This window comes from Trichechus manatus, unplaced genomic scaffold (genome assembly GCF_000243295.1).
Source record: "Trichechus manatus latirostris isolate Lorelei unplaced genomic scaffold, TriManLat1.0 scaffold00012, whole genome shotgun sequence".
In the NCBI taxonomy this organism is placed as follows: Eukaryota; Metazoa; Chordata; class Mammalia; order Sirenia; family Trichechidae; genus Trichechus; species Trichechus manatus.
In genome coordinates, this window is record NW_004443948.1 from 30719335 (window position 1) to 30743636 (window position 24302).

General features: G+C 43.9%; 1 protein-coding gene across 1 annotated transcript in view; it reads left to right on the forward strand.

Annotated features, from left to right (window-relative positions):
• Window positions 1-457: 457 nt before the first annotated feature.
• MAP3K7CL (MAP3K7 C-terminal like) overlaps window positions 458-24302 on the forward strand; it is a 41596-nt gene continuing 17751 nt past the window's right edge. The window contains exons 1-3 of the mRNA XM_004371370.1: window positions 458-511; window positions 2574-2682; window positions 16762-16823. Of these exons, the coding sequence (XP_004371427.1) occupies window positions 2613-2682; window positions 16762-16823 (132 nt within the window). The 5' untranslated portion in view covers window positions 458-511; window positions 2574-2612. The remainder of the gene's footprint in view (window positions 512-2573; window positions 2683-16761; window positions 16824-24302) is intronic.

Here is a 24302-nt window from a genome sequence, read left to right on the forward strand (position 1 = left end):
TGGGTCTCGCTGAGTGGCTCGGAGCGGCCAGCATTTTTGCTGACTGCAGTCATACTATCTTTGCCAGTTTGCTGGAATAGACAGACACCGATTGGGTCACATTGAAGACATTCCTGTCCTGTGAAGCAAGTCTGTTTGTATTTTAGGTTTGCCAGGACTAATGAATTAAAACATTTGGACTCTCCACAAAATGCCTACAGGAGGAGGGTTTTCTTTTGCTCTTGCTTTTTCTAGAAGCATGACAACATCCTGGCTGTTGGAGAGGCAGGGAAAGGAGAGAGGGCTTGTGGAAGGAAGCGGAACAGGGAGGTCCCAGGGGACGCGGGGGTCTGGGGGAGAGCAGGTAGTGGCGTGCCGCCCCGCCAGCTGTCTCCGCTCCTCAGCTTGTCACTGGCTGCTATGCAGCAGGTGCAGCCTGCTGTCTCATTGAGTCTTTACTCCACGAAGCGACGACCAGCCAGGGCAGTGGCTGGCCCTGGATCACACAAGTGTAGACACTCAACTAAGTGAGGTAAGGCAGCAGGTGCGAAAAGCCAGCTACACACGCGGAGTCCCAGCAACTTAACCAAAGCTCTGTTGCAGCCGCAGAGAAGGAAATCAGGGGCCAGTTTCCCCAGGCAGTGTGATGAAAAGGCAAGTGGGTTCAGGGGCAGTCGCGGTGGACACCGTGTGGAACCGAAAATCCACTCAACGCGACAGCCATCCTTCTGGAGGCAGACAGATGTTCTCTGCTGGGAGGTGGGAGGGACTCCAATTAGCTGTGCTTGTCTGTTCCATTTCCCTTAGCGGGGGACGAGCAGAGGGCTCTTTACACAGTGCCGAAGGCAAATTTCTACCTCTTGCGCTCTACGTCTCGGTGCAGGAAAGTGTTGGGAGATTTCGCCAAAAGAGCCAAATAACTTTTCTTCCTTAGATGTTATGATAAGATAGTTGGTTATTGTACAATGCGTAACAACGAGCCTTTTCCTTTTATCTACAACTGTAAGGGGATTTTTACTGTTTGTTTTGTTAAATTTCATACGGTCCGTTCTAGTCGCTAGGAACAGGTGGCTAAGAAAACCCTTGATTCTAAGCAGACGAGACGACACAGAAGTGTGTGTCACAGCTGAGATAAAACAAATCTTCTGTCAAGTAATAGCGACTGTATATTGCCTGGTCCTTAAAGTAATGCTTTGTACTATTGTTTCTTTCTAGCTTGGAATTACATGACTTTGAAAGTGGAGTCCTTTACTGTTCATTGCTATTTGTAGTGTTAAATGAATGGCCCTAATAGAATCTGAACTGGGTGATAAACAGTTTACTGGTTTTTCTTCAAAACTATACGAGGTGTTTAATCAAAGCTTGTTCTCTTTGCTTATGCTGGGTGGGTGATTCCATATGTGTGTATGAGTATACATGGCTATATATGCATTGATTTTAGCTCTATAAATATAAAAACAAAATTCAGTGTTTTAGGTGCTATTTTTAGCTAGGAAAAGCTTTGGGAAAGAATCAGCAACTCAGCTACGAGAAAATGGATTGCTGAAGCAATTCCCGGAAAATCTTGCGAAGGATGGCTAAAGGAATGATTTCTATTTTGGCATTTTTAGAAAATTATACTTCAAAATGGCATTCAGGTTTTTCAGTTTACTATCTATGTGAGAAGGAAAGTAGAGGGTTTAGGAGAAGCGTGACTAAAAATAGAAAAGTTAAATATATGTGTTCAAATAACAAGGACATCATGTATTTATAACAACATCTTTTCCTAGTCCCTGAGAATATCAAACGATCAAATATCTTGGTTAAAATATATTTGAGTTGAATTCTCTCTTGTTAAACAACGATTCATGTGTTTTTGCCCACCCTGCCCCATCTGATCCGTAGAATGAGGGTTTTCCGTTCATTCTTAGTTTATTAATTAAATACTAATTTAACAGAGGGAGTAGAACATCAATAGGATAATTTTTAATTTTTTTCTTTGCTTGTATCATTCATGTTAAGATGTGCAAACTTAGTTGATGCTTGATAGATTTATAAGTAGTTAATCAGATACATAAAGTACCTAATATTCGCAATGTAACTGTTGGATATTTTTAAATAGCCTTTGGTATTCTTATAAGATTCCATGGTACTGACTCTTGGCCATTCCCAGATCAATAATTCAGATCCAATTTAGGCTTTTCATTATGAAAAGCTAGTCTAATCTGAAGTCATCTGCTACACTATTAAAACTGTATCTTTTCTTTATCCCTCTCAATTAAAAATAAAATACAGTATGAGACCTTGAAGAGCCGGGGTTGAGCTGGTCAGTGTGAAGAGTTCCTGAAAAAGTAAAGTGGGTGGAGATGGTTGCCACATCTTGTACACACCGTTCTGGATGTATATGGCCAAAGCAGTGATGTCATTTTTTTTTTACAAGCCAGACAAAATTTTAAATGGGGCAGGTGAATACTTCTGATGTAAGGAAAGGAAGTTCAGAATTAGGAGACCTTCAAAATAAGAAAGCAGTGTTTGCTAACTCCTCCCTCTAATTTTCCAGTATTCAGGGAGATGACGCCAGCTAAACTGACAATGGCTCTCTCTTGTCCTAACAGCTGGAAGACCCAGGGGAAGGCGGAGGCTCAGGTGCCCACATGATCAGCACAGCCAGGGTACCTGCAGATAAGCCAGTACGCATCGCTTTCAGCCTCAATGACGCCTCAGGTACGCCCTGCCCTGCCTTCCTGCCTTTCCACCATCCTGATGTCTAGCTCCACAAGGGACGTTTCGCATTGCATACTTGGCATAACCTGAGGAGAGTGCGTGTGATTCTTCACCGTGCATGTTAGAGCATGGCTCCCAAAAAGTGTCTGGCAATGCTTCCCCACCTCCAATCCTTTGCTTGTTTTAACATGTTTTTTCTTTTTCTTTTTTTATCTCCCATCTTAGCTTTAAGTATAAAATTCATAGCACTATACCCATTTCTTTTTCTTTTTTTTTATTGTTGTGGTGTAAATGAAGTTTACATTTCAAGTTAGTCTCCCATACAAAATTTTATACATACATTGTTATGTGACTCTAATCGCTCACCCCATTCTGCGACAGCACACTCCTGCTTTCCGTCCCTGATTCCCCATGTCCAATGCTATACCCATTTCTAACGGTGGCAAAGCGTTGTTGTTGAAACGGTATGAGGAAATGTTCATTAAGAGCTTGGCAGGTGGTTAGATGACATAAAAATATCCCTGTCGCGCTTCCAGCACTATTTGCCGAAGCCCGAGTTCCCCGCGCTGGTTTCTCGGGTGTGCCCACACTTCTGGCCAGATAAACAGACTTTAGTCAGGGTGATGAATGGGACAGGTGAGGCAGGGCCTCCCAAAATAGCAAGGTCTGAGGTGAGGCCGTCATCCTGGGAGCCCTTCATCATAGCCCCTCGGTGACCTCTTAACACACATATTGAGTTGCACCGGCTTTGAACTGGGGACCTCAAGTGGGGGGAGGTCACAGCCTTGAGGAAGGGAAGGCTTGGCTCTGTTCCACTGGTGTTGACCATTTCTCTCTGTCGGATGTCATCTGTTAAGATCACATGCTTCAACAATGTTACCATTTAAACTTTGGGTCTTTTGAGGACCGGCTTAATTTATTTATTTATCTGTCTTCCTACAATGCCCATGTAGGGGTGATGCTTTCAAAAGTAATGATTGAAAAGAGACAGGTTCATCTCAAAATCATGTAAAGGAAAAGAGCTGGGTTCTGTAGAGTCTGATGCGACATGGCCAGTGGAGGGTTGGGGTTATTCTACCAAACGGTTATGTGGGTGAGGCATCCACCCTGGGACTTCTAGACCATGTAATCCCAGTGGAAGCTGTGTGCCGGTGTAGGGAGAAGGGAAGCCCACCTCTTCAAGGTCTTCCTTTCCATCTTTCTTCCCCGGCCTCTGCTGCTGCACTCTATCCTAACTCAGGGTTTGCCCCAAAAACAGGGCTTCAAACCGCCTCCGGTTCAAACCCCTGCTAAGAATTTGCATTTCTAACAAGTTCCCTGCTGAGAATTTGCATTTGCACCCCAGATATACTGAATCAGAATCTACATTTTAACAAGACCCCCCCCCAGGTGATTCTTATGTATAACTTACTGGGAAGTTGTTAGAAATGCAAATTCTCAGCAAGAGTTCAAACCAGAACAGACTGGTTCAAAGCCCTGCCCCGAAAGACAGTGGTGAGGGGAAACCCTCCCAATAGGTAAACCAATCCACCCCAACATAGAAATGACAATTGCTCTTAGGTACATTTCTTTTTCTTGTTACACATTTACGTATATCATTTCTGATCCTTAAAATAGCCCTGCAATGTAGACATCAGTCTTCCCATTATACAGAGATGGAGACTGAGGCCTAGGGAACAACACACTGTTAGTAAGTAACAGAGTTATCATTTAAACTCAGATCCCTAGACTTGAAAGTCTGAACTCTATTATTCCACGTGGCGTCTCTAAGAATGTTTTAATGCATTTTCATAAATGCAAGATTTTGAGGAATAATCTGGGCTTGAGTGATTAGTTCTCAAGACGCTCATACACAAACCCAAAAATCCAGGAAGAAGGAGTCCCAAGCCCATTGCCGTCGAGTCGATTCTGGCTCATAGCGACCCTCTAGGATAGAGTAGAACTGCCCCATAGAGTTTCCAAGGAGTAGCTGGTGGATTCGAACTGCCGACCTTTTGGTTAGGAGCTGAGCTCTTAACCACTGTGCCACCAGGGCTCCAGGGAGAAGGAGAATGCATATTTTTTTCCCTTCTGTTCCTGTCCCTCGTGAGTAGGGCAAGTCCTCTTGCAAACAACAAACAGCCTTGGAAAATTTCAGCATAGAAAGCTTGTTTACTCCAAGTAATATTATTGCATCATAATTTTAGAGCAGACAAATAAAGATACTGCTCTCTTGGCTTCATTTTAACAGAATCTAATTCACGTACAGAAAAGAGCCACGGAGAGGAGAGTCTCAATTTTTGGGTTCCCGTGAATAGACTCTTCTTGAAATACGAGGTGTACAACCTGTCATCCATCCGCCGCCCTCCTGTGAACTCTCATGGCTCCTGACTGGGACTCTGGGATGTTTTTCATCAATCAATTTAGATCGATTTTTTTTCCAGTCTTTCTTTTCTTTCAAATGTCCTAAGAACGCCCACTTTGAAATGCATGCTTTTTTTTTTTTTATACAATCATTTCAAAAAGGGGCTGTCATTTATAAGTCTTTCCTACTTTCTGGTCCCACAAAAAGATGCTTACAAAGCCTTATGAAGACATGACCACTAAAATTAAATATATTAATGTTAGGATCAGTGTGTCTCTGTATGCCTTCACTGGAGAATCCAAGGCAGGACCTGGGGTTCAGTGTTTCTTACCTGATTAAAAGTACCACCTGAGAGCACCCATCAAAAATACAGATTACAAGTCCCCGCTCCTGTATATTCTCGATTCAGTAGATCCAGGCGAGGGCCCGGGAATCTGTGTTTTTGACACGTGCTCTGCGAGAACATTACGATCAGCCAAGTTTGGGAAACATCGGGCTGGGTATGAGTGCAATGCTCGTTGCACATGAGGCTATGAGTGTAGAGCAAGATGCTTTGCAGATATCTGGGGACACTCCCTCTGGATTCTTGAAGAAGGAACATGTGGAGTGTCATACACAGCAACACTTGTTATCACGGACACAGTGCATGCCTTTGGAATTCCAGTGCCCATGGCCTGCAGGCCACATGTTTCAGGGAAAAACAAAGGAAAATATCTGAGACTTCCATGGCAAATGGGGAGACTGTAGTGGACTGTTGGGAGAGTAATTCTAAATTGTTGGGGTTTATTATACACGAGTGGGCCATGTCCACAGACGAGGAGAATCTTGACCTGCGAGTGTTGACCTGTCCATTTCCTATGAAGCTAATACTGTACCTTTTGGCCTCTGGTTAATGTTAGGACTGACTATTCTTTTTGCATTTTTTCCCGAAACGATTTGGTGTAGAGGTTAAGGATGCAGGGCTTTGGAGTCAGGCTTTGGGTTTGAGGTCCTCTCCACCACTATTTGTATGCTCTTGGGTAAGTCACTGAAGCTTGCTGAGCTTCAGTTTCCCATTAGATGTGTATAGCAATAACTCACGGGGTTGTTGTCAGAATTAAATGACAACATATAGGTCAGGAGCCCTGGTGGCGCAGTGGGTAAGAGCTTGGCTGCCAACGGAAAGGTTGGCAGTTCGAATCCACAGCTGCTCCTTGGAAACCCTATGGAGCAGTTCTACTCTGTATTGTAGGGTCACTAGGAGTTGAAGTCAACTCGATAGCACCTAACGACCACAACAATGTGGTAAAACTGTTAGCACAGTGCTTGACACAAATTAAGCGCTCAGCTGGTCCCTATAAATTATGATAATTGATTCTGGAGTATTAAGGAAAATGTAACCCACTAAGCAGTTGTGCGTCCCACCTGTAACTCACACTTCTACTTGATGTCAAGGTAGAGTTTATAGTACAATCGACCTGCAATTATTTAACCAGTAACCAGTTGCTGTCGAGTCGATTCCAACTCATGGTGACCCCATGTGTGCCAGAGCAGAACTGTGCGCCATGGGATTTTCAAGGTCTGGTTTTTCAGAGGTAGATTGCCAGGGCTTTATCTTCCGAGGCACCTCTGGGTGAACTCAAACCTCCAACCTTTTGGTTAGCAGTGGAGCATGTTAACTGTTTACACCACCCAGGAACTCCTGCAATTATTTAGGGACAAGTTATCCAGCTGGTGGACTGTGGGTGGCCCTGCTTCTTTTCCCATCAATTATTTAGTTTCTACGTTCCCAGAACCCTGCCAAAGTTGGGTGGGATGTGCAAAAGAGGAATACAACACGATCCCTCCCACAGGTTTTATAAGGGCAAAGATTTGAGGAAGGAGAAAGCCTGTGTCATCCAGAGCAGTTGTGAACAGCTTCTTGGAAGAAGCGATACTTGGGCTTGAAGGCTGTTTGGACATGGAAAGGCGGTGTCAGAAAGGTGTATTCGGGACAAGAAGGAGGTTTCACATCCTTTAACCATTCCTCTTCCTTTTATTTTCCAAAGAGAAAACATGAGCAAAACCTAAGAGTAAGGAAGCAGCATGGCATGTTCAGGAAACACTACAACCCCAGTCAGCTGGAGCAGAGATCTGAACTGCACACATGGCGACGCGCCGTTTCCTGAGCCCTGCTCCAGTCGGACGTAGTGCTGGCAGGTCAGCTATGGCATCTCAGTTTACGTAGCAATAGACAAGAATTAGCAAGCCAATCTTCAAAGTTCAACAAAAGAATTAGCACCTGATCAGAAGGAATAGTGACTAAAAAGTTCTTTAGCAAGGGAGTAATATAATAAAATGGGAAAGGTTCGACTAGTGGAATAGTCTGAAATGCGGAGAGATGAGACTACAGAGAGGCTTTTTGTAATGGCACAGAGCAAAGTGCTAAGAACCTGGATTAGAGAATGAAGAAGGACTACTAAATCCAAGGGACATTTTGAAAGAAAGACTGAAAGGATCTGGTGACAGAAGGGCCCTGGTGACAGATGGACCCTGGTGACAGACTGGTCCTGGAAGATGGGGAGTCCGTCATTGTTCATTGATAGCAGAATGACCCATGAGACTCCAAATAGACCATGGTCCTCCAGGGGCTTAAATAAAGGAAGCAAGTTTTTGAAAAAAATACAGTCCTTTAAAATACAACACCAATTTTAGCCTATTATCAGAACCCCTCATTAAGTAACACTTCTTGTTAGTGGTTGCCAAGTTGGCTCCGATTCATGGCAGCGCCATGTACAACAGAACAAAGTGTCGCCCAGTCCTGCATCATCTTCATGAGCATCTTCATGACTGAGTCCATTGTTGGGGCTACGTGTACTTTCAGTGCCTTCTAACCTAGGGGCCTCATTTTCCAGCACCATACTGGACAATCTTCTGTTGTAATTCATAGTTTTCATTGGCTAATTTTTTGGAAGTAGATCACCAAGCCTTTCTTCCTAGTCTGTCTTAGTCTGGAATCTCCACTGAAACCTGTCCACCATGGGTGACCCTGCTGGTATTTGAAATACCAGTGGCATAGCTTCCAGCATCCTAGCAACATGCAAACTACCACAGTATAATAAGCTGACAGATGGATGGTGGAAGTAACACTTAGCTAATCATAATTTCCGGAGGCAGCAATGCCTGTCTTGAATAAGCTAATGATATATGATTGATATAATTTCCAAACTGGGAATTCCAAAGATTTAACTTCCTAAACTGAAACCTTTGTGGAGTTCGTTTTTCCAATAGAAAATGTGCAGAAGAAAATTATGAATCACATCTCTTGAGCCATTGGAGACTCACTGTCCCTTTTCCAAATAGAATTTAGAGCTGGAGTGACATACGGATTTCTTGTTAATGACTTGAGAGTTTTCTTTACCTTAAGCTGAGCTAAAATCTGGTATATGCTTATGTAAATTTAGACCTTGACTCTGGGGTTCTTTTTTCTTTTTTAAAAAGTTCAGTTTTTATTTAGAAAGAGTCAATGATGCTGGTATCAGCCCAAGATGGTGGCTTTCAAAATCGTGTTTTTAAAAAAATTCTTTCAAGCTATTAGAATTTTTCGCATCTCAGCATGTATTAATCATGTGCCATTTAGTTAAGACAGGTCCAAGACCCATGCTGTTGGTGTCTCTTTAAAAACAATATCATTTTGTCTTCAAGTATTTTTATGAAGGTGTTCTGTGTGACAGTGGGAGTTATGTGCAATAGCGGAGATAGTCACCCTTGTATCTAATGAAACAAGCTGGGTGTGTCTTTTTGTGTACACATGCAAAACAGGCTCTTAGCAACATTGTGAGACAGGTGAAACGTCCCTTGTCATTGTCCCCTTTCTTTGACTTTTTTTTATCTTTGCTATTATTTCCCCCTTGCTCCTCAGGGCCCCAGCTTTTCTGTACTCTTTTCTCTCCGTGATTGCAATCCCTGTTTTCTCTGGAAAAACCCTGGACAATCTCATTCACTCTAAACTGTCAATGAATGTTGAGGTTTATCCTTTTATCCCTCTCAGGGTTTACTTGCATATCCACAGGGGCTCAGTAGGAAGCTGAGGGATAAAGTTCCAAGTGGAATTTTAAAGACCAACCAACTTGGCAAGGAGGCAATTGTGGGCAGTGGAGTGAGGGGAAGTCTGCTTGGATTTTTCTAAGTCATTCTCTCTCCCAACTCTGACCCTAGCTTTAGAGCTGCTCAACGTGCAATGACTGCAGTCAGTTAAAAACATCTCAAGGGCAGGGTGGGGTAGGGAGTGTCTCCTCTATTTATGTTCCCTTATAGAGCACGGTGGAGCCCTGGTGGCACAGTGGTTCAGAGCTCGGTTGCTAACCAAAAGGTTGGCAGTTTGAATCCACCAGCCAATCCTTGGAAACCCTATGGGGTAGTTCTACTCTGTCTTACAGAGTCGCTATGAGTTGGAATCGCTCGACGGCAGTGGGTTTATAGACCATGGAGTCGAGGAAAAGAATAAAAACTTAATTATCAAATACTTAGAATTGATACAGTAATACAATATCTATGACCACCTGAGTACATTATACTGTATGAAATGAACATTCTTGGAGATACAACTGGATTTATTGGTTGGAATCTGTTGCTTACGGTTATAAAGAAAGCCCAGAAAACAAGTGAATGTTTACTGCGTATCTAGGTGCCTTTACCTGTATTATCTCATCAACTTAGCACTGACAAAAACCTTGCAGGAATGTGTTATTAAACCCATTTTACAGAAGTGGGAACGTTGGATCAGGGAGATTGAGTAACTTTCTCTAAATCAAACAATTAATGAATAAGTAGGAAGGGATTCCAAGCCTGGTGCTTGGGGATGTTTTTATTCCGTTTCCAATTCAGAGGTTATGCCCATGTAACAAGAGATAAACATGAGTGGTACTGATAGCAAATTGTTTCCCCAACAGTCATGGCAGATGATGGAGGAAAATTAATTGGGGCATGCTTTTGCACAGTAGGGAAAAAGAAAAAAAGATGCAATATATTTGGTGGGGAGCACCTGCCTTTTCTTAGTTCGGAGACCTCGTGGAGCAGTGGTTAAGCATTTGGCTGTTAACGAAAAGGTTGGCAGTTCAAATCTACCAGCTGCTCCTTGGAAGCCCTGTGGGGCAGTTCTACTGTCCTATAGGGTTGCTATGAGCCAGAATTGACTCAATGGCAGTGGGAACTTTGACCCTGCCTGTTCTCTTTGTATTAGTCAGATGATGAAGAATAATCTCCCCGCCACCACACACACACACACGCACACGCACGCACGCACGCACGCATGCACGCACGCACACACGCTGCCTAGCCTCTCTATTACCCCTTTGGTCAGGTTTATGATAAAAGGGAATGGAAAAGAAACCCAATTATACTGAGCATTTATTATTATTACCAAAAAACCAAAACCAAACCGTTGCTGTCAAGCCAATTCCGACTCATAGCTACCCTACAGGACAGAGTAGGACTGCCCCATAGGGTTTCCAAGGAGTGGCTAATGGATTTGAACTGCTGACCTTTTGATTAGCAGGCAAGCTCTTAACCACTGCACGACCGGGGCTCCATTGTTATTACGGTACTCATTATTTCCGACGTACTAGGCTTCCCTGGGTTGTTTAAACAGTAAATATTCTTGGCTGCTAACTAAAATGTTGGTGATTCAAGTCCATCTGGAGGTGCCTTGAAAGAAAGGCCTGGCAATCTACTTCTGAAAAACCAGCAACTAAAAACCCTGCGGAGGGCAGTGCGACTCTGACATGCATGGGGTTGCCATGAGTTGGAGTTGACTTAATGGCAACTGGTAAGCATCAGGCTAAGTGATTGACACATGCTTCCCCTTACTAATAACATGGGGAAACTGAGTCTCAAAGAGATTACGTTGAGGTTTCCCAGTCACACAATTAGAAAGTGGCAGAGCTGAGATTCAAATGCAGTCTGTCTGTCTTATTGAATGTTCTACCAACCCACTGTGTTCTGACTGGTTGAGAGCCTTCAAAGGCAAACCGTTCCCAGGAATGTTTTTGTATGAGCCTCAGAACTACAGCCACAGCCCAAAAGTACTTGCTTCGTAAGAGTCAGTTTGTGGTCTGTAGGTGCTCTGTAGGACTTACCGCAGGTAGGGTCGGCTACATGATTTATGGGACCCAATGCAAAATAAAAATGCAGGGTCCCTTGTTCAACAACTGCTAAGAATTTCAAGATGGTAACTGTAAAGCATTAAACTAAGCATGGGGCCATTCTATAGAGCCCTGGTGGTAGAGCGGTTAAGCGCTTGCCTGCTAATCAAAAGGTTGGTAGTTCAAGCCCACCAGCAGGTCTGTGGGAAAAAGATGTGGCAGTCTGTTACCATAAAGATTTACAGCCTTGGAAATCCCATGAGGCAGTTCCACTCTGTCCTACAGGGTCTCTGTGAGTCGGGATCGACTCCACAGCAGTGGGTTTTTGAAAGCTCAGCTGCTAACCAAAAGGTCGGCTGTTCAAATCCACTAGCTGCTCCTTGGAAACCCTATGGGGCAGTTCTGCTCTGTCCTGTAGGGCTGCTATGAGTCAGAATCGACTCGACAGCAATGGGTTTCTGAGTGAAGGGCTCTTTATAACTGGACAGGGTCACATGCTCATGAAGCTGGTCCTGACTGCAGGGAATGTGGACAGACTGAGTGGCTCCTGGGCAGGGCTGCCTCTCGCTTTCCTGGTAGCGGAGTGAGATGGACCTTGGGAATGTCCTTCGTGAGCAGTTCCCCGTCTCCTGAGGTCTTCTCCACTGCATGGAAACCTAAAATCTTTCTACCAGAGATTTCAAGCTTCCTAGCCTAGACCCTGATTATGTCTATGATGGTGAGCACAGTGGGAGGGGGAGATAACTGACTTCAAAGTCCAATCAACTCATTGTCTAGAAGCAAACCCAAAAAAACCCCAAACCTGTTGCTGTCGAGTCAACTCCGGCTCATGGCGACCCCATGTATTGCAGAGTGGAACTGAATGCCGTAGGGTTTTCATGGCCGCAGTCTTTGTAGAAGCAGATCACCAAGCCTTTCTTCTACGGTGTGGCTGCGTGGGTTTGGACAACCAACCTTCCGGTTAATCTCCTAGAGCAAAGTGGTTCTCAAATGCTACTCAGCAGATCTAGTCTGGTTTTGATGACGTCTTCACCTCTCTCCTATGAAACAAAAGAGATCAGGACATGGCCGTTTTTTAATTTGTGTGTGTGTTTGCTTTTGTCTATAAAGCTAAATTCATCCAGTATAATGGATAATCCTTTATCCTAAGCTTCTGGGTGTCCTACTGTTGTGGGGTCAAAACATTCTCTCTTCTGAAAGTGAGAATGATGGTACACAGTAGTTGTTTTAAAATAATCTTCACTTGTCAAGTAAGAAGCTGGACAATCTAAGACGTGATTCCCAGGATTTGGGGGAAAGTTTGTGCAACAGCCTGGGAATCCATGGATCCAAGGTGAAGAAAGGCAGAGCGGTGAGGGGAAAGAAAGGAGAGTCACAAGACTTGCCTCTACCCTGGCCGCTGATTGTGAAGCTTTGGGTGGCTTCTCTCTGCTCTCAGGGTCCTTGTCCTTAGCTCTACTCGGAGGGGACAGGAGCAGATGGTGGCTTCGCCCCTTCCAGCTCCCACATTCTCTCTGACCACTCTGATTGCGTAGCGCTCATTGCTGAACAACAGTGAGGGTTTGGCTTACAGACCCCATGTGTCCCACTGATCTGACTCATGGAGCAAGGCGGCAGAGGCAATTTCAGAAAACCCGACAACAAAATAACCACAAAAGCACCCCAACAGCTGCTCAATAGATGCTGAGACAAGCCTGTCCAAAAATGTACTATGGTATGTCATAATGGTCGGGATTCGGAGAGGAAAGCTCTATTTTAAGTACCATTGACTTAGTCACTTTGCGTCTGCCGAACAGGCAGTGAACATCTGCTTATTAAAAAAAAAAATTCCTCTTTATTTTTTCCTTTATATTTCATCCTTCAACAAAATTCTTAGGATATATATATATATTTTGCTTCGTCCATTAACTCCACAATGCCGTTTTGGAAAGGAAGCCCACGAAAGACTTCTTTAATGCATCAAAAAAATATGATAAAATGATTTTCCATCTTAGTACAGACACTTAGTCCCTGCCTTGCACATAATAGACATTCAATAAATATTTGGTAAATAAATATGTTTTAATAAAAATGTACTTGTACTGTGATGTTGTTGCACTATAAACATATCTACCAGCTGTTCTTGTCTTTTAAAAAGCTGAATTTTCCAGAGAGGTCTCTTGCATAGAAGGAGCCCTGGTGGTACAGTGGTTGAAGCACTCGGCTGTTAACCAAAAGATCAGTGCTTCGAACCCACCACCTGCTCCATTGGAGAGCCATGTGACAGTCTGCTTCCCTAAAGATTTACAGCCTTGGAAAACCCTATGGGGCAGTTCTACCCTGTCCTATAGGGTTGCCATGAGTCGGAATCAACTCGACGGCGGTGGGTTTGGGTTTCTGGTTTTCTCTTGCATACCTACTGTACTTTGCTTTGTGCTTCTGGAATTGTCAAAACAAGCTTAATTGCTCTGAGGAACTCTGATCCAGTGTCACCGTCAAAATGTTTTACGGTGACACGGCCAAATGTTTGTGGAACAGCTGTGCTACTACTCTGCCTGAGCCTTTTTTCCTTCTTCCTTTTGGCCTAGTCCTGTGATTCATCATTCTGCTTTTAGAATACTTGCCTATTTTTAAAACCAGTCAAAGAAGGCAGCCACCGTTTAAAAGTAAACACACCACACATGAACTCAGAGCAGCTTTGTAAGCAGCTTCGTAAGCCCGGAAATTTCTGGCTGGCCAGGATGCCAGCGAAACCAGGTGGTGTCTACTAGTAAAGTGGAGGTCTGGCCTTCAGACCTGGTAGTATCCTTCTCTCTGCTTCGGTTTTCTCGTTTCTGCACCGTCTCCTGCTCCGATAGATCCTGCTTGATCCATTCTTTAACAGAAGTCTTACTTTGATTTTGCTTGTCTCTCTAAGTCATGTTAAATTTTGATGTCAATCCATTATTCTTTTATTTTAACTCAAGGAATCCAGTCCTAAGGCTTGATTTATCTGCAAAAATATCGGCATGGTCACACATACGCGCCTCTATGTGCTGGTCTGCTTCCGAAAGGTCCCAGCCTTGAAAACCCGATGGAGCAGTTCTACTCTGCACACGAGGGGTCGCCATGAGTTAGAATGGACTAGAGGGCAGCCCCCAACAGCAACACGTGGTGTGACTGTAACGAACTACTTAGGTTTCCGTAATGGACCTTGTTGATTCTGAGTCATGCCAGGTATTTGCTATTTACATCAGAGTTGCTAACACTGCAGTAAAACAGATGGATAACTTTTTCTTTCCTTTTTTATAAGTGAGCAGGAAGGAGTGTGACTTCACAGGGAGCTAGCTGGATCGTCCCAGGAAGCCCTGAGTTGCGTATCCATCTGTCTTCTAGAATTCTAGAATGCCCAGTTTACTCCAGTACTCTACAGAAATGGTTTCTCCTTCCAGAGTGTCTGCTCACTTATGATTATTAGGATTGGGATGCCAAAATATAATGTGTTCCCAGCTGCACACTTATGATCACTAGGGCTGGGATGCCAAAGCATAATGTGTTCTCATTCACCTGCGCCAAATCATTCTGGCCTTGAAGCCAACAAGCAAACATAATCGTGATATCTAGGTTATTGAAATCGTGCTTGAGTAAATGTGAAAGCACCTAAGAGCAAAGCCAGTTTTAGGAAGTATGGTTTTTATAATTACAACTACCTCCAGAAGGTCAGCAGTACCAAAGGAAGATTTCTGTCTTTTGTCCAGTTCTTTGCAAATGACTTTGTGGATTTAAAAAACGACAGTAATTGGCAGAATTAGTCGCCTCTAGTAAGAAGCCTGAAGCTCTAGTGGCGCAGTGGTTAAGAGCTCAGATTGCGGACCAAAAGGTCAGCGGTTCCTTGGAATCCCTATGAGGCAGTTCTACTCTGCCTTATAGGGTCGCTATGAGTTGAAATCGACTCTACGGCATTGGGTTTGGTTTGGCTTTTGGTTTTAGTAAGAAGTCCTGACGGTAAAGTGGTTAAGTGCTCCGCTGCTAACCCAAAGGTCGGTGGTCAAACCCACCAGCTGCTCTGTGGGAGAAAGAGGTGGCAGTTGGCTTCTGTAAATATTACAGCCTAGGAAACCCTATGGGGCAGTTCTACTGTGTCACCTGGGGTCACTGTGAGTCAGAATAGAACGACAGCACACAAGAACAACAGTCTGAATAGGAAGACAGCATTAAAAGGACCTGTGGATTGAATCTCCATGTTTGCTCTTAAGGCAGTCCTCTAGCCTGTGGCAAGGGTCTCGCGGAATATGTCTCAGTTTCTACTTGTTCTGTGACACTAAATAGTGTCAGTGAATACGTCACGGCACAGGTACAAGTGCACAACGGACTTGGGGACGCATTGTCATTTTCTTAAGCTACTTTTAAAAGAGAACATTATTATACTACCTTGACTAAAATACACCAGGGACTCTTAAATGCTGTGATTCTTGAGGTGTCTGGCTGAGGTTAATACTGTTCTCATTTGAATTACCTTTCTGGTGATTATCTTCAAAGAACGGTAATCACTTAGAAGCCAAGAGCCCCCTGCCTGCTGCGTTTGATTAGCAAACCGTGCTAGAGAGAGGGCGCTTGTGTCTGCATTAGGTGAGGCCCGGAGCACTTCCTCTAGTTCGAATCGAACATCCATCAGTTTTTACAAATAAATTTGATTATGGCAGTGAGAACATGAAAACCATTATCTTTCCTTTCTTTATTAAAATTTAAAATATCTTTTTTTTTTATTATTATTCTTTCAGCTTGTATTCTGTCTTGTTGTCATAGCATATGTACTAACTAGAGTTGTCGATAAGCTGGGAATGGAAATGCGTGGACAAGGAACCTCCCAGAACCAGAGGTCGGCCCAGAGAGACGGAGGTTCTGAGGACAAGGGGCTGCCGTCTGGCACCGGGGCTGAGCCAGCGGCATGTTCTAGAAGAGACACGGGGATGACTTAGACATTTTAGGCCAAACTTCTGTCAGGTTTCCTCTGATGGATCTGAGAACTGCATTTTGATCCAACAACACCTTTCTATTGCCAGGAGGCCTTTTATGTGGCCGAGGACTGCGTTGCAGCGGGCTGTGGGCTCTGCCTGAGGCTGGGAGTGCTGCCTGGTGCTGTCTGGGTGGTTGCCCACAACCCTCTCTGCAGCTGAGAACGAGGCTCTGGTTAACTGCCTGTTTGGGGTGGTTTGTTGGAAGAGCTTGCCATACTTGGAGTCATTCAGAGTAGAACTCACACTTTCATTGTTTCACTAATATGTTTTTCTGTCCCATTGAGATTGTTCTGGTCACCTCGTCAACACCTTGTCAAAGCTCTTTTCTGCATATCCTATTTTTGGGTTGTGGCTAACGCAGGAATACTGAAAGACAAGCCGCACCTTTTACTGGAGAGCTATCAGGCCGAATGTTGGAAGATCTTAACATTTGTTCGCAAAATCTGGGGCAGGTCGACTAAGCTTGCCATGTTTCTCTTTGCACAGAAAATGAGTAAAAATGTTCTCTGCATTCAATCGGTTCTCAATTGAAGTGGCAAAATGACCGAAGCAGTATGTATTGGTGGTTTAATTACGCAGGCTTGAGGATGGTAACAGCAGGATGACTGTCTTGAGAGAAAGATCTATCTAGTAAAGAGTCATTTTATTTTCATTTTAGATGATACACCTCCTGAAGACTCCAGTCCTCTGGTCTTTCCAGAACTAGACCAGCAGCTACAGGTAACGATTTCTCTAAAGTCCTTCTTTTTTCCCTTCTCAGCTTCGCAAAGTATACTGACCTGAGAAGTGATGCCCCACAAGAGTGGGGGGCCTTCTAGTTACCCAGGTTTGTACTTCCAGAGCCCCAAAGTTCCTGGGTAGTGCAAGCAGTTAACCTGCTGTGCTGCTCACCAAAAGGTTGGTGGTTCAAATCTACCCAGAGGAGCCTCAGAGGAAAGTCCTGGTGATCTACTTCCAAAGAGCAAACATTGAAAACCCTATGGAGCACAGTTCTACTCTGACACACAAGGGGTTGCCATGAGTTGGAGTCGACTCAGTGGCAACCGTTTGGTTGATTTAAAGTCAGATAGAGGTCCTCATGGAATAGTCCATGATGTCAAGAACTTAAACAATGTAAACTAGTCCCTACTTTTAAGAGTTCTGGAGCCTAGGCAAAGGGCTGATCCCTATTCTCCTTGGGCGTGGATGCCTCTGGGTTACTGCAGTTTGGCCCTGATTTGGGTTAGCAATTTAGCGATAAATTTTGTGGCAGGAACTTGCTGTGATTTCCAAGATTTCTGGGTAACCTTACTTTCTCCACGCCTGCCCCCTCCCCAGTTCTCTGACAACTTTTATGGGAATATAATTATTCATAGTTAAACCTTCTGAAGCCTGGTTTGACCCATGAGAAAATACTTTGTGTCCATAGTTTGTGGATGATCTAGCAAAAGGTACCCCCTTTTTAGTATACAGAATTATCTGAAAGGAGTTAATTTATGACATTTTAATTTTCTTTAGATAACATATGATGGTTATGGGCAAAGATGGCTTTGGGAAGAGGTTGTGCCTGAAATACCCGGCTACTGGCCTTGGGTCAGCTGTTCACTTGAGTATTTTACTGGGTCACATTTAGATGAGTTCAGTAGGGTTCTTGAAAGCTGTGTACAGACATTTTGTTTGGTCACCAATTTTTTCACCAAAATTACTGACTTTGAAAGTTTTTGGCGGGGTCTGGAATCTCCAGTTTCCAACAAGCCTTGATATTCCCTATTGTCTTACACCTAACAGCTTTTCCCATTTTGGGGCATGCCTAGTGTCCAGAAGGCTCTGGAGTTTGGACCCCTGGTCCTGAACAGTCCTTGACAGAGCTGTGAAGAACCAAGAACGAGCCCTTATGCAGCCCAAGATGGTGCTCCTTTTGGTTCACTCCAGCTCTTATCTTAGTGCCCACTGCATTGAGTAAACATCTGGAAGCAAATAGGTTCAAACAGCTACTGCTGCCATGTTGGGGTGTCCTCCAAAAATCAACCCAGCAAAACTCTGGTTACCTGGCCTCTTGGCCTCGTTAGTCCTCCTTCACACCTCTGTAGCAGTCCTGGGACTTGTTATAGCTCTCCACCAGGAAACCTGCCTATAGAGTCATATAGATGTTACTGAAGATTGTCTAGGAGATGGAACCCTTGGGTGGCACAAACAGTTAACGTGCTCAGCTGCTACCTGAGGGGTTGGAGGTTTGCGTCCACCCAGAGGTGCCTGGCAAGAAAGCCCTGGTGATCTACTTCTGAAAAATCAGCTACTGAAAACTCTATGGAGCATAGTTTTACTCTGACACAAGTAGGGTTGCCATGAGTTGGGGTCAACTTGATGATGGCGACTGCTTCTTTTCTTTTTCGTCTAGGAGGTGGGAGGGTTATACTGATCGCCACATAACTCTGAAAAGATAGCTCTGTTCTCCGGTAAAATTTCTTTTTCAGCTATTAGCCAGGCTGGGTCAGCAATTTAGCTCTTTTGGTTTCTGGTAACTGACCATATCCCCCAACATCTCCTCTCTTCACCATGGAGAAACCATTCACCGCTCGCTCAGTGTTTCCCTCCGGCCTGCTCACAAGGCACACCATGTTCCTTGCTTACATTCTGTCCTTGCAGATGGGGGCGCTTGTGGGCTGCTGCTCGTGGAGCTGGGGGATTGTAAAATTTAAATAACCATTTTTCCTCAGTCCCAGAATTCTTTCCTTTATTTTACTGTTGCCTGAAAGCTATTTCATTGTCGTGGAAGTTAGAGGCAAATAAGGAGTAAACAAGTTTTGAGGATCAAACAGTAAAATCATATTCAGGTTCTCGTTCCCTTGTCCAAGTGGGGATCTTCAATTCTACCTCTTTGTACTGATGAAAATATTTTTTCCTTTGGGAACATCAATGGTTTTCCAGGCTCATGGATCTCTCTCTACTGAGTTCACAGCACTCCTGGCAATTATCCAGATAATTTTTCTGGGAAAGCCTTACTATATCCATATGAATTTTACAGCTTTAATTCCATTTGACATATATTAGACCTTAAGTCTGTTTAATTATTTTAATCCGATGAGACTATTTTATCGCCACTGATCCTTAATGAGGTAAACAGTTGAGAAGATGGTTTCCAGCTCACGGGTTTTGATTGCCCACCCCCTTAAAATATGATATTGATTTATTTCTTCATGAACAGAGAGAATGTTAGCAGCATCACAACTAAAAGCATTTAATTAGGTGCTTGTTTGCTGGGTGAAGGGCATGATTGGGTTGGTTACGAACATTTGCCAGTTGCCAAGCCATTGAGTTAGGGTTGCCTCTGCCTGGGGCTGTTTCCTGTTACCTTTATTCTATGCTCCAGGGCACGAGTGACGAAAACTCAAAGCGATGAGAATGGAGATGAGAAACCTCACGCAGTCAGTGGCATCTAAAAGCAGATTCTTGTGTCCATGCTTAGCAAGTGTAAGCATGTAAATCTAAGCCATTCTGCAGCAGGAAGTCTCTGTCTCGAAAGCAATGAAAATGCTTTATGGACAAAGGGAACGATCTGTTCCATGGAGCAGGCTGGGTTTACAATCAGCATGATGCGCTGTCATCATGCAGTAATGGCTCTTGGAATTTTACCCACTGCCCTAATCCTCTACGGAAGATGTCAAAGTTAGGTAATAAAGGCATATGAAGTGCCTTGTGGTTGTCACTTTTTGCTTGAGGATGAACTGACTCTTGATTCTCTCTTAACAGTTGCCTAGTGAACAAGAGATGGTGCCAGGTGATGATCACTAGCCCTATTCTCTACACACCCTCAGACTTCACCCCGACCAATGCACATTGAATACCTACTGGGCAATGAGTATTTCCCCACAAATGATCTCATCGGATCCTTGCAACAATTATGGAAACTAACTCTTATATCTCCGCTCTACAGATAAGAAACTCGAGGTTAAATTTTGGGCTAAACAAATTGCTATTTCAGAGTAAGAATTTAGACCAGATCTCTGATTTGAAATCAGAGAACCCTCTTATCCTCACATCTTCTATGGAATCGATGGGCTACACAAATTTCTTTGATAAATGGAGACTTTCTTTTCTTCTTCCTGATTTGCAAGGTTACCATAACACGGTTATAAAACCTTGTAAAATCTATTCTGGCATTCTGATACCATGGCACATTCTTTCATGTATTTGTGGATTATGAAATGCAGCTATAAAATATCTATTTGGTAGATGCTCTATGGCCAATTTGGCCCCTGAGATTCTTCCGTTGCTTTGCCAAGAATGCGGGCATGTTTGAGCCTGTAATTCATGATGCTTCTATTTTCACAGAAGCCAAAAAAAGCCTTGTGCAAGAATAGCAGTGACAAACATCTCTCTTGATGTCTCTATTAATGCAAAACGTTGGGCAAGAGAGCTCAGGGTAAGGTAGGTGTTAAAGTGAACATCTCTTTATAACATCCATTTGTGGGCCTTGGGCCGCAGCCCAGGGGCAGGTGGAAGGTTGATTGTATCTTGTTCAGATTCCTTTTCTGGGACTAGGTTTCTTAATCCTCCATGCCCATGAGTGGCAGTGTTTGGACAGAGCTAATTTAGACCATACAGTAAGAAGCAAGGAGGCGCAATTCTATTTCCACTTCTAAGAATGGATGAAAAATCATTCCTTTTCTTTGGGCCTCAGTTTCCTTCGGAGATAATGGCTGACCTCTCCATAGCTAATAGCAGGATCCTTTAATAGCCCTGGGGCTTAGGCCCAAACCACACTTGTCTTACAGCCTAACCATATTGTTATGTTTCGGGGGCTGTGGTCTTACCAGTAGACAATTCAAAGCTGTGCTGTAATGCCATTCCAACTGCGTTGGAGTCAGGAATATGTTTTTATAATCAGGTAGAGCCCTGGTGGCACAGTGGTTAAGAGCTTGGCTGCTAACCAAAAGGTCAGTAGTTCGAATCCACCAATTGCTCCTTGGAAACTCTGTGGGGCAGTTCTACTCTGTTCTATAGGATTGCTATGAGTCAGAATCGACTCTCCGGCAATGGGTTGTTGGTTTAGAGTACATGCTAACAAGTAGATTGTAATAAACTTCCTACTGGAATTTTAGTGACCGAAGCATGAGTCCTGGCATTAGATTGGCCTAGATTTGAATTTCTCCACTACTGGTTTTGTGATCTTCGGCATGATGTGTACTCTCTCTGTTGTTAGTTGATGTGGAGTTGGCCCCAACTTAAGGTGACCATTGTGGATTGAATTGTGTCCCACAAAAATATGTGTTGTAAATCCTAACCTCTATGCCTGTGGTTATAATCCCATTTGGGAATGGGTTGTCTTTGTTATGTTAATGAGACAGGATTAGTGTAGGGTGTGTCTTAAAGCAATCTCTTTTGAGATGTAAAAGAGATGAAACGAACAATCGAGAGAAGCGGAAATGGGGGGAAAGACGCCAAGCCACGCGAAGACTGCCCAGGAGCAGAAGCTCAAAGAGGCAAGGACCTTCCTCCAGAGCTCACAGAGAGAGAAAACCAGCTGGCACCCTGAATTTGGGCTTCTAGCCTCCTCAATTGTGAGAAAATAAATTTCTGCTTGTTAAAGGCACCCACACATGGTGTTTCTGTTCTAACAAGCACTAGCTGACTAAGACAACGACCTCTGTACGACAGAAAGAAAGCTTGCCTGGCCCTGTGCCATCTCTGTGATCTTTGATACATCTGAACCCATTGTTGAGGCTTTTGGGTCAGTCCATCTCACCCAGGGCTTCCCTCATTTTCGCCGAGCCGCTAAGCCTCAGTTTTCTCATCTGTAAAGCGGAGATAACAATACTTGTCTCACAGGACCACTGTGGAAATTGAATGTGATGGTGAGTAGATCTAGCACCAAACCAAAAAACTAAGCTGGTTGCTGTTGAGCCGATTCTGTGCGGGGTGGAGCTGCACTTCAGATGGTTTTCAAGGCTGTGACCTTTAGGAGGCAGATCACTAGACCCTTCTTCTGAGGTGCCTCTGGGTGGGTTTGAACCGCCGATCTTTCAGTCAGTAGTTGAGTGCTTAACTGATTGTGCCGCCAGGGACTCCGGATCTAGCACAGTGCTTGGCAAGATAATTGCTCAATTAAATGTTAATTTCCTTCCCTAGTGACGTCATTTATTGAAAGACATGTTTAATAATGAGTAATTTACCTTTCCACATTTAAAATGAAACAAACAAAGCAACACTTTGGATTTTTGGTTTCGGGATACAGGTTCTGATACCCTCTTCTTTTCGCAAAGCCAAAGTACTTGGAAAACAATATGGCCTTTTTTTTTTTTTTTTTTTTAATCGAATTGAGCAGTGGCTTCAATGCCTCCTGAAGTCCTCCCATCTAAGTTGAGATGACAGTAACAGGTGTCTCTGTGGTACACACTGAACTTTCTCAGACAGAGTCTGGTAAATCCAGAAACTGATATCACCTCCACAAATAAACACTTCCGCGGCTTCAGTTGTGGTCACCACAGCTTGTTATCCGAGAGCCTCTCCAGACACTTCTTATAGGTCCTGCATCAGTGTCTCACCTGCTGTTTGGGAAATGAAAATGGTAGAAAATGAAGAAACCTTAGCATTCCAGGATTCTGCGACTCTAATCCAGAACATCCAGGAATGCGATAGTCTCATCCAAAACACTGAAAATGTCCACCATTTTCTCTCTCTCTCACACATTTTGAAAAGTATCTTACATTCATTCTTTGGCTATTGTGACCACACAGAAAACATGCATTTACGTACATAACTTGGGGCTTTATAATAGTACCTTTAATTTTAATTTTTATTTTTTTTTGAGAAGCCCATTTGTGGTGGTCATTAAGGTATGTGTTGCTGGAAAGTTTGAGAGGAACTTGAGTTATCTCTTCCTTCTATATTGCTTAAGTCAAGAAAAAAACAAAAACAAAACAAAAAAAACCCCAAACGCAAACCAGTTGCCGTCCAGTCCAACTAATGGCGACCCCACGTGTTTCAGAGTGGAACAGTGCTCCACAGGGTTTTGCTTCTTAGGGTTTTCAATGGGTTGTGATCTTTCAGAAGTCCCGAGGTGCCACTGGGTGGATTCGAACCACCAATCTGTCAGTTTGTAGCCAAGCACTGAACTGTTTGTACCATCCAAGGGCTCATGTTAAGTCGCTAGAAATGACTTAAATATACTTCACTCCACTCTTGTATAATGCACAAGGTATTTAGTATAATCATTAGCGGAGACTTTGACCATAATCGAGATACTGTCAAAATGTCAGGCCTTCAAATATTTAAAAAATATTAAAAATTTTAAGATAACAGAGTTTTGAATGTATTAGAATTAGCGTGGGCGATGTTTTCCCTCTTAGGGTTTGTTAATTTTTAAGACATTAAAAGGCAACGTAAATTTAAACTGGACACCCGCACATCCCCCCAAAATAAAGGTAACACCAAGAATCAAGGAATAAACATAAAACCTGCTCAGTGACTGCAGCACGTTTAGGTTTCCTAAATATATCTTCTGTGTGGGAGGGAAGCTGGGATAGGAAAATTAAATTCTTTCATTTTTGAAGTGGATGAAGCCAGTAGTATTTGAAGAAGCCAAGCAGAAAAGGAAACGCTTAAGCTGGCTTTGCCCCTTGCTGAGGGATGCTTGGCTCAGCCCTTTCCCACGGGGCCCCTTTCCAGAGAAGTGAGCCCATTTGGGGAGGAGCTTGCTATGATCTGATGGCTGGGCAGAGAGCAGAGACGGTACGGAGTGGCTCAATCCAGCATTCTTGGAACAGGACCCTGTGGTTTCTCCCTTACTTCATCTTGTTAAATCCGTCCGGTGACTGGGGTGGATCCCGGAGATGGCAGTGGCTCCGTGCCACGGTCGTGTAATTGAAAGCCCCGCCAGCTCCGTTCTCAGGCAGCAGCAGGAGGAGGCTGAGGAGGAAGAAAAGGGGTGAGGAGGCAGGGTCCCTCCCGGGCTCTGACCTCACCCGAGTCCCAAACTGTGTCTTGGAAAATGTGTTTCTAAGTTGGCTTGAGGCACTGTTAGGAGGATGTCTCAATTTAACTTCCTTAGAGCTCTGTGCTATTTAAGAGAGCCCAAATACCATCATATTCCGCGCACGGGAAAAGCTTCTGGGGAAAACCAGTCCCCATCGGTCAGTTCCAACCCATGGCGACCCCGTGTGTGTCACAGCAGAACTGTGTTCCACAGGGTTTTCAGCGGCTGGTATTTTTGGAAGTAGA